The sequence below is a fragment of the Sebastes fasciatus genome, chromosome 17 (assembly GCF_043250625.1).
Source record: "Sebastes fasciatus isolate fSebFas1 chromosome 17, fSebFas1.pri, whole genome shotgun sequence".
NCBI lineage: Eukaryota > Metazoa > Chordata > Actinopteri > Perciformes > Sebastidae > Sebastes > Sebastes fasciatus.
Window position 1 is genome coordinate 7,905,629 of NC_133811.1, and position 11,009 is coordinate 7,916,637.

An 11,009-nucleotide genomic window follows, 5' to 3' on the forward strand; every position below is an offset into this window, starting at 1 on the left:
ATTAGATCCTGATGGGCAAAGTTGGCACCTTGGATGGAAGCCTCTGCAATCAATGTATGAATGTTTGTGTGGGAATGGGTGAATGCTGACGGAAGACTAGAAAAGCGCTAAATAAATGCGAGTCCATTTACCATTTGCCATCCATATTGGTAATTATGATCGACGCAAGGGAAACTAATGTAGGACAGCTCCTCTCTGAAGCCACAGAGCAGGTCAGATCAATACAACATTAAAGTCAAACAACCAGCGAGAAGGACAATCTAATGCAAAGAGAGCTTTGCCTGTGAGTGTGTGAGGTGAGAGGCTACAGATATGGCTTTAATAGTAAAACTAACTCTACAAACAGCACAATAGCATCATTATCTCCTTAAAGAAGCTGTGCACTCTCCTCTTTTATTTCCTGGAGAGAGATTTTTTAGATGAATTGCGAAGGCTTGCACAAACTGCACACTGGGGACTTTTACATAGTAAATAATTTGCAAGCCACCATGCGTTGTTACCGTGAGGCCCCATTAATGACATTTAAAAGGAGGTGTTATGTGTATGTGTGAGTACTATGAATACAGATTTGTCTCTTTTTGTTGCCATGATCTTTAAAAGTCATGGCAGAGGTTTGTGTTCTACCTTTTTAACCATGCTGGTGGCATGGCTGTAGGGGTGGCAATGTTTGGTCTGTTAGTTGGTCCCCTCCTTTAGTCCAGACTGAAATATCTCAACAATTATCAAAGGAATTTCCATGGAGTTTTATACAGACATTTGTGCTATAATGATCACTATAATGATCTCCTGACTTTTCCTCTGGTGGTGCCACCAGCAGGTTGACTTTAGTGGCTCTTTTGTGAAATATCTCTACACTAAACTAAGATGGTGACCATGGTAAACATTGCACCTGCTTAACATCAGCATGTTAGCATGCTGTGAGCGGTTGGCTCAAAGCATTGCACTGCATAATGTCGCGTTCACGTTATACTGGATGGGTGGTAGAGATGGGAAAGATTCCCATGTTAACGACTTGCTAGCGTTCACGTTATCAAGACTGTTGTATGATTAAAGTAGGCTATAGAGTTGGTTATTAGTAAAGGCCAAGTCGGACAAAATGGAGCTTTTATTAACATTACGATTTAAAAGTTGAGGCGAATGTTATTTATTTTAAGTCGGAAATTACGATAACTCTGATATGGCGGGAAAGCACTCAGAGCCACTAGTATGGCTGTAGACCTATTGTATTGTTTAAAAGTATTTGAGAAATGTTATACATTTTGATGCTACCCGACTGACCTTATTTTTGTTAAAATGTCAAAAAATTCATAGTATAGTATGTCATTAAAATGTAAAAGAAAGTCATAGTATAGTATCATTAAAGTCATTAAAAATGTCATAAAAATGTCATAAAGTCATTTATTTTCTTTTTACACAAAATGCAAATTAACTAACTCTCCTAAAATAATATAAATAATAATGATAATCCGTTTTTATCTTCAGATGACATTAATGACATTACTAATAATGTTTTGAGAAGAAATGAGTTAACATGTTGCTGTGATGGTCATTTCTTACAGTAGGATGTTAAATATGTTTATAGGATGAGGGTTAATACAGTATACATTCTTCAATAACACATTGTCTGTTTCTTTTCATATGATGTGTCATTGCTCCTAGGGGCTGCCAGGGAAGCAGGGCGTAGTTGGACCCTCTGGTGCAAAGGTAATTGGAGTCATCTCCTATTTAATGAGGCATGTCTACTTAGTGCATCCGAAATGTTATTGCAGCACTGTTACACTTCATCAGAACTCACTCAAGCAGACTGAGCTGATAGAAATTTGAAGAGTAACATAATCCTTGTTGTGGGTTTAGGGTGACACTGGTGATGAGGGACCCACGGGGCCAGTTGGACTTCCTGGAAAGACTGTGAGATCAGTATATTCATCTGTTAGTTTGATGCATGTGCTGTAAGTCATATTTTCAAACCCATCATCCATCTGTTTTCATGTAGGGTGAGTCTGGAAAAGATGGAGAAGATGGGAAACAAGGAGATAAAGGATCAACCGTGAGTTTACATTTACTTTTCTGTTGTTTGTAAGTCATTTTAAGGTTTCAATTCTGTTGATTTTGGTGTTGAATGGATTTTAGTTACACCTTTTATAGAGGTTTCATATGCATCAATATTATTAAGTTGATATGTAAACTATAGTTGTGTTAACTCTGTAATCAATTTCCAGGGTGAAACAGGAAAACAAGGGCCAGTGGGGGTTGCAGGTCCTGCAGGCATCCAGGTGAGACATTATTGATATATAAGGTTTCATATACTGATAACATGGATAATTAAATCATAAGAAACCTTATTTGCAGAGCACATGTAATAGCCAAATGCTTTACAAAGCAGTTCATGATCATGATGAAGAGAGAACCTATATTGGAAAAAATATCAAATGTAAAGATGTATAGAAGACATGTATGTAAAATACTGCTGTCAATTGATTAGAGTATTTGATCGCAATTAATCGCATGATTTTCCATAGGTAATCGCGATTAATCGTAAACTTATCACACTTTTCTTATCTGTTCAAAATGTACCTTAAAATGAGATTTGTCAAGTATTTAATACTCTTATCAACAAGGGAGTGTGCAAATATGCTGCTTATTGCAAATGTATGTATATATTTATTATTGGAAATCAATTAACACAAAACCATGAAATTAATATTGTCCAGAAATCCTCACAGGTACTGCATTTAGCATAAAAAATATGCTCAAATAATGACATGGCAAACTGCTGCCCAACAGTCAACAACAGTTGTCAGTGTGTCAGTGTGCTGACTTGACTATGACTTGCCCCAAACTGCGTGGGCATGTCTGTAAAGGGGAGACTCGTGGGTACCCATAGAACCCATTTTCATTCACATATCTCAAGGTCAGAGGTCAAAGGACGCCTTTCAGGATGGCCATGTTTTTCCTCACCAAAATTTAGCATAAGTTTGGAGCGTTACTTATCCTCCTTTGCAACAAGCTAGTATGACATGTTGGTACCAATGGATTCCTTAGGTTTTTTTAGTTTCATATGATGCCAGTATCTTCACTCTTTAAAACTGAACCCGCTGCAACCAAATATCGCAAGTTACATTAATGGGTTAAAGAAATTAGTGGCGTTAAAACAAATTTGCGTTAATGCATTATTATCCGGTGTGTGATATTTCCAGGGGGACAAAGGAGATAAAGGTGTCACTGGTGCCAAAGGACTGAAGGGTCATACTGGACACAAAGGTGATCAGGTTAGAGAAATCTCATTTCACTAATGTTGCTCTCCACATCTATAATGACGAGTATCTTCAGCTGTCGTGAAGTACATTAAAGTAATTGTTCCATGTGTTGTCTAGGGGGATATGGGACCAATGGGACCAAAAGGAAGTCTGGTAAGAACTACTATAATCTCTGTTTTTGTTTCAAATGTGTCTGTGAAGAACACTTTCACAGCCATTTCACCGGTCCAACAGTAACATACTCACCACGTTATTATTGTACACAGGGGGACACAGGTGTAGGAGGAGATCCTGGGGTCAAGGGAGACCAGGTATGTGGAGCTGAGTTTTGTTTTGATACCTCATGTCTGTTGAAAATGCAACAACGTGTCTGTGAGTGGATTTGAAAGAAGTCAACTCATCTTTGTGTGTTTTCAGGGCCCTCCTGGTGTTACTGGAGTCAAAGGAGAGGTATTAAAAACTACATTCTGTACTGCAGCTCTCACACTACATAACACTACTGTTTCCAAACTGTTGCCTAAGGTTATTTTGACATAGAAATGGATAATTTCACCACCTGCTATTACTGGTGGCTTGCATTGGATGTGAACAAATGATATAAACTAGTTGAACTCCATCTATCCATCCATTATCCTCCTCTTATCCGGGGCTGGGTCGTGGGGGGCAGCAGGCTTAGCAGGTTAAGTTCATTTTGGCAGCTTGTATATGCTATCTCATTCTTTCGGTCACTATCCAAAGCTGATGACCATAGGTGAGGGTTGGAACATACAGTACCTACTTACCGGACCGGTGAATCGAGAGCTTTGCCTTCCGGCTCAGCACAGACCCTATGTGAATCGGCCAGAAAAGAGTTGTTGCATTTCAATCTGGAAGGGGGAGCTCGCTGGCGAGGGTCAGGTGGCCGGGCCTTGGCACATGAGGCCTGGCTGGGCACAGCCTGAAAAATCAACATGGAGCCGCCGTCCTGTGGACCCACCACTCACAAGGGATAGGCATTGGGGTCGGGTGCAATCTGAGCCGGGCGGCAGGCAAAGGCAGGGTGCTGACCCCCCCTGACAACTAGTTGAACTATCTTGATGAAACCCCCACACACATAAAAGAAGCAAAGAATTAAGAAGTAGCAGTTTAAAAAAAAATGGACATGGTTAGAATGGGATGGTAATGATTTATTTTTTCCTTCAAGCGTGGCGAGAAGGGCCTACGAGGAGCTACAGGAGACGAGGGCAGACCAGGTCAGTCGGGCCACGCGGGTTTGTCTGGTCCAATGGGATCCCGAGGGCTGGAGGGAGAGCCAGGCGTTCCTGGAGCAACAGGCCCCAGAGGTCTACCTGTAAGTGTTACCATTGCCAGCCTTACAGTACTGTATGTACACACATCACTTTGGTTTATAAGCAAATACCTGCAAAGCTAATGACATTCCCATCAGCCTCAGCTGTGCTTAGCCAATGTTAGCATGCTAACAGGCTAATCTAAGATGATGGACATGGTAAACATTATACATACTTAAAGACACAGTGAAATGAAAAATGCATTTTCAAGTTCAAAGATTGTAAGATTGGGTCCCTGTGTTACTTGTTCATTTGTCTTGGTATATACTAAATATGTGTCAGAACTCATTTAAAAAAATGTTAATGACAAAATCCCTCTCTTTCCTCTTCCTGTATATACAGGTATATGTTTTTGATGACTTGTCTTGAATTCAAATAATCACCGCCCTTCAAATAAAACCACACTTAACCTTTAACTGCTAGTGTGGGTTGCTGGCAGAGCAATCATAGTAAGAGTAGAGTAGTATAATGCATTCATAATTCTTTATGGATGGGCTAATATCATGCTTATGATACTGCATGGACTATTATAGCATACTATGAGTCCTTACTACAGTTGATTGTTGAGGTGTGTGTATAGGTGAGTATAGTTAGTTATAATGTATTATAAGCTCTTGGGCTGGGAGATATGGCCAAAATCTTCTAGCACTATATAGGTCATTTCATATTTCGATAATGATCATGATATAGCATGTTTTCTGGTAATTCAATAACAGTCTAAACGAAATAACCAAATGGCAAAGCCAATTTTTGTATACTCCTGAGTGAATTAAATACTTGACAAATGAAAAGTACTGAGTATTTTCTCATTTTAAGAACTTGAGTGCAAAGTTAACATAACAGTCTTAAGTGAAATTATAGAGAAAAATAAATAAATATAGGCCTAGCCTATATCGTGATAGAAACGATATAGAAAAATATTTACAATAGACATTTTTTATATTGTTTTGAGGATATATATCGTCATATTTCCCAGCCCTAATAAGCCCCATCAGTCAACCTCTGGTTTATAACTAGTCATAATGCACTATACAGTAGATGTGGTCTTCATAGAAAGTGTTACAGAGTCGAGTAATTTATTCATGCCACCCTGACCCCCCCCTCCTCCTCCTGATCTAACAAAGTGTGTGAGCTGAGATCTACGGCTCCGTATCATGCTGTACTCGCTAAGCCACAACCACTTTTTAATTATTCAATCACATCTGAAGGACTTGATTTAAATCACTCTTGTAGCTAAACCCTGCCCACATTACAGTCACTTCACTGTAATCTTTCCCTCTGCATGTTCGCATTGTCATTGTGGTGTGTTAGCATTTAGCTCAAAGCATTCCTGTGCAGCCTCACATGGCTGTAGACAGTGCATTCTGACACCTTTACAGACTCTTTTCATCTCCTGTTTTTAAGCTACCAAGATTCAGTTTGTCTTCTGCTAATGCAGAGTAGATGCCTGATGACTGAAATTGTACAAATCTATGGTCTTGCTTGCAATAACCAGCAGTCTCTTTGCAGTGTTAATGTTTATTCATTCATTCATTCACAGGGTCCAAAAGTGAATGACGATAAGCTTCGAGAAATGTGCTCAGCCGTTGTTGAAGGTGCAGTTTGTACACTTTATGTTGACCTCATCACATCCATATCTTCACTTATATTTAACCCATGATCAAACTAATCATGGCTACTTACTGTTTTAAGCTAATTGCTTCCTTGTCCTTGTAGAACAATTAGCAGAGTTTATGAAAGAGTTTCTGAAGAAGCCAGCAGCCATCGGTTCGCCTGGTACTGCCGGACCAGCAGGTCCTCCCGGCGCCCCTGGACCAGCTGGAGCGGCAGGAGAAGCAGGGCCTCGGGGGTTGTCAGGTGCCAAAGGACATCCAGGCTTCTTTGGACTTCCTGGTGGACCAGGCAAGAAAGGTCAGTGAGCCTTTTTAAATTAATTCTACACTACTCAATACCGAACTCCCAACAAAGCCAGTCTGAAGATAACCAAAGCTGTAGCCCTCAGCAATCTTTTACACAGCATTAAAGTGGTTTGCAAATACTGCACGTGTGATAGATAAGCTGTCCTGCTGTGATAGCTTTATTTTCCTGGAGAACATCCAGAACTCATACAGTAGGATGTAGTGGCAAGAAATTAAGTGATGCCTTTAGAGAAAACAAGGCAGTACGACTTTGTCTTCACACTGCCACAGCACACTGGAAGAAGTTCTGCAGAGCACTCTGCAGATGGAAGGAATTCACCCATGCATATCATTATACAATCAATGATTCACTAAACAAGGCTGAATCAGAGCGGAGTCATTAGGTCTCTTAATTATATCCCCATAACTGTGAAAACAGTATGCCTCTCCATTTCATCTCAGCATTAATTTGTGTCCTCTACGTGCTCTTCTGTTCTGCAGGTGATGCCGGGGAAAAGGGAGATAAGGGAGATAAGGGAGAGGACGGCGTAGGAATCAAAGGAAGCACAGGCGCACCAGGTGCACCAGGTAAGGCTACATTCTTGCTGAAAATGTTCCTCATTATTAACAACTGGAACTGAAATTAAAATTTTCCTCACTGTTTGTGTAAGGAAATATAAGGTATGATATTTCTGCTATGTGTGGATTTTCCATTTTCAAGAGAGGAAGACACTGTTTTTGGACATATTTGTGGAAACCGCATCAAGGCTTCAAGCCTCTGGATAGGAGTTTCCCTAGCAGTGTTTGTGACTGACTTTTTAGGACCGACTTTGCTAGGCAGAAATTTCTATTAACATTGAGTGTTACTCACCAAAAACCTTGGTGTATCATTGAGGTCCAACAAACATGCTGAATGCATTTCCTTGCAAAGTTATTTTTTTAAACCTTTCAAATCCTGCATGGATGTCTGCTTGTCTTCTTCTCTGCCTTTGTTATTATTGCATGCATTACTAAGTTTCTTGGCATATTACAGCCCCCCAGAGATCAGTGGAATAGCATGAAACCATTGGCAGGATTGTGTATTGCATCATCTGTGCACACGTGTGCATGTGTTGGTGTCCTAATATGCATGCAAGAGACAAGCAAGTTTCGACAAACTATACTGTGACTTTTTTCGACATATAATGCTATGAGTTTTTTATCACTTTCTTCGACATACTATACTATGATTTTTATCACTTTTTTCTAAATGCATACTATGACTTTTTCATCACTTTTTCCGACGTGCTATACAATGGCTTTTTGATCACTTTTTTGGCATACTATAGTATGACTTTTTATTACTTTTTTCGACATGCTATAGTATGACTTTTTTTTAGACTTTTTCGACACACTACTATGACTTTATAATTTTTTTCGACACGCTATACTATGGCTTTTTGATCACTTTCTTTGACATACTATACTATGACTATGTTCGACATACTAAAGTATTACTTTTTTTTATCACTTTTTTCAACATACTATGACTTTTTTATTTTTATGACTTAAAAATGTCGAAAAAAGTCATAGTATAGTATGTTGAAAAAATTGATAAAAGGTCATACTATAGTATCTTGAAAAAAGTCATAGTGTAGTATGTCGAAAAAAGAGATGAAGAAGTCACAGTATAGCATGTTGATAAAAGTGATAAAAAAGTAATAGTATAGCATGTCGAAAAAAGTCATGGTGTAGTATGTCCAAAAAAAGATGAAAAAGTCATATTGTAGTATGTCGAACAAAGTCATAGTATAGTATGTTGAAAAAATTTATAAAAAAGTAATTCGTCGAAAAAAGTCATAGTGTAGTATGTCGAAAAAAGAGATGAAAAAGTCATAGTATAGCATGTCAATAAAAGTGATAAAAAAAAGTCATCGTATAGCATGTCGAAAAAAAGTGATAAAAAGTCATCGTATAGTATGTCCAAAAAAGTCATAGTATAGTATGATGAAAAAAGTGAGAATAAAGTCATAGTATAACATGTCGAAAACATTTATAAAAGTCATAGTGTAGTATGTCGAAAAAAGAGATGAAAAAGTCATAGTATAGTATGTTGAAAAAAGTCATAGTGTAGTATGTCCAAAAAAAGATGAAAAAGTCATAGTGTAGTATGTCCAAAAAAGAGATAAAAAAAAGTCATAGTATCGTATGTCCAAAAAAGTCATAGTATAGTATGTTGAAAAACATCATAGTATAACATATCGACAAAAGTGATAAAAAAGTGATGAAAAAGTCATAGTATAGCATGTCGAAAAAATAATAGTATAGTATGTCAGAAAAAGTCATAGTATAGCATGTTGATAAAAGTGATAAAAAAGTCATAGCGTAGTATGTCGAAAAAATTTATAAAAAAAGTCATACTACAGTATGTCCAAAAAGTCATAGTGTAGTATGTCCAAAAAAATATGAAAAAGTTATAGTATCATATGTCCAAAAAAGTCATAGTATAGTATGATGAAGAAAGTGAGAATAAAGTCATAGTATAGTATGTCAAAAAACATCATAGTATAGCATGTCAGAAAAATTTATAAAAAAAAGTCATAAATTTAATTTTAACATATTTTCTATCCTCAGGTGCACCAGGCGCTGCTGGTATTGGCCAGGATGGCAGAGATGGACCCCGTGGTGAGAACGGAAGTCCTGGTGTCCCAGGAGCAGCTGGTCCAAGGGGACCTTCAGGGTCACCCGGGCTTTGTGATCCATCGACATGTATAGGTAGACTTCCACCTTTCTACATGGTCAGCGGGAAGAAGTCTGCCAGCTACAAAAACTAATGAAACATCACAGCTCATTGACACTCTCAAGATCTCATGCTGCAGTGACCACGTTTCAGGGTTTCTCAGAAGTCCGGGAGTGGTGATCTTTTGGAGTCCTCAAGTGTCTCCACCTGAACCATGGATCTAAGAGTCGCTAAGGGAAACGGAGACAAGGCACAATTGTAGAATACTGTATAGACATTTTAACTCTTATGTGATTTTACTAAGAGCTTACCTAATGTTCAAAGATAGCTGCTACTGATGCCAAAGCAACTTCTTCCATCCGACGACAGGCACACATGCCCAAGAGTTGTCCCTGATAAATCTGTGCAGTTACAACTGCTGACCCCTTATCTTCCAGGTTGTAAAGTATTATGCTGCACCCGATTAAACTGTTATCAGGCCATTAAATAGACATTATCAGTCGCTATAAACACCATAGATGTGGGTCATTAAGGGCCTACTACGCCTACTACGTTGTGAAAGTGAAACTTAAAAGCAACACGTTGTAAAACTGAATGAAACGTCTAATTTTAAACAGAAACAAAAAGGCTTCTTTAGGTTTAGGCAACGTAACTACAACTTCACTTCTCTAGGTTTATGCAACAAATTTACAACTTCTTTAGGTTTAGGCAAAAAAAAAACACTTAGTTAAGTTTAGGAAAAAACATTGTGTTTTGTGTTAAAATAGCTACGAACGCAAAGACAACTACACATTGTGGGTTTCACAGGGGATGCGAACTCTAGTCTCCTGGGTGAAAGCGTTGTGTTTTGTGCTCGCTAGAGGTCGCTGTTGCGTTCTTTTATAACTTCTTTCGGTGATCTATCATGTGAATAGACCCACATCTATGGGGCTTATAGCGACTGATAACTCCTATTTAATAGCCTGACAACAGTCTAATCGGCTGTATAAAGGTACATCTCTCTCATTTCCTCTTATGCATGTACTTTTTCCCTCCTTGAATAAGCTCCCTAAAAACATTGCTTCTTCTCTTTTAGAGGCTATACTTCCAAAACAAAACTACAAAAACTGACATCTAAATTTGTCACTACAAGTGCAGATTCGGATCATACATTTGTTTTGCCTGATTTTGTCCCATTAATTTGTTCTTTCACAAACAATGTAATAAAGTGATATGTTTTGGAAGTGTTGCACGTTATTGTATTAAGTTTTCCATTTAATGGAGCATAAAATCTATTTTAGAGCAGCTGCGGCTATTAGTATTAAAATTCAAAGATATGCAAGTGACAATGAGTCACATTATTACACAGCACAATACAGAGAATTAAGTAGATTGGTATGCACATGGCTAAGTGGTTAATGAATGAATGAATTGAATTCCACAGCCCCTCTACAGTAAAAGGATTATGGATATAATCTGGATTTAGGAGGGCATCTCACTGTTGTCTGGTTACAGAGGACAGTCAACATCATCCCTACCTCTGTCTGCACAGCACAAATACGTTCACAGATCAAATATGACCTTTACCAAGCTGCTGGGAAGAGTTAGCATAACAACAGCCATCCCAAGGACATCCCTTTGATTTAATAGATCGCAACATGGCTAGGAGCCAGTGGATTTTAAGTTGTGTGCATAAGTAAAAGGGTGCACAAGGTTCATGGAATTTGATTCAGCAAAAGACAGCTGATTGGTCATACTTGCCAACCCTCCTGATTTTCCCGGGAGACCCCCGTTTTTCTTTGCCCTCTCCCAGTTTCCTCCCGGGGTT

The 11,009-nt window shown here is 38.6% G+C and overlaps 1 protein-coding gene across 1 annotated transcript in view; it reads left to right on the top strand.

Moving 5' to 3' along the window:
* The window catches only part of col9a1c (collagen, type IX, alpha 1c), a 34,065-nt gene extending 23,624 nt beyond the window's left edge, over window positions 1–10,441 (top strand). Inside the window, exons 28-40 of the mRNA XM_074613934.1 lie at window positions 1,660–1,704; window positions 1,855–1,908; window positions 1,994–2,047; window positions 2,220–2,273; window positions 3,198–3,269; window positions 3,375–3,410; window positions 3,524–3,568; window positions 3,675–3,707; window positions 4,441–4,587; window positions 6,126–6,180; window positions 6,302–6,496; window positions 6,985–7,071; window positions 9,097–10,441. Of these exons, the coding sequence (XP_074470035.1) occupies window positions 1,660–1,704; window positions 1,855–1,908; window positions 1,994–2,047; window positions 2,220–2,273; window positions 3,198–3,269; window positions 3,375–3,410; window positions 3,524–3,568; window positions 3,675–3,707; window positions 4,441–4,587; window positions 6,126–6,180; window positions 6,302–6,496; window positions 6,985–7,071; window positions 9,097–9,296 (1,077 nt within the window). The 3' untranslated portion in view covers window positions 9,297–10,441. The remainder of the gene's footprint in view (window positions 1–1,659; window positions 1,705–1,854; window positions 1,909–1,993; window positions 2,048–2,219; window positions 2,274–3,197; window positions 3,270–3,374; window positions 3,411–3,523; window positions 3,569–3,674; window positions 3,708–4,440; window positions 4,588–6,125; window positions 6,181–6,301; window positions 6,497–6,984; window positions 7,072–9,096) is intronic.
* The last annotated feature ends 568 nt before the right edge of the window (window positions 10,442–11,009 follow it).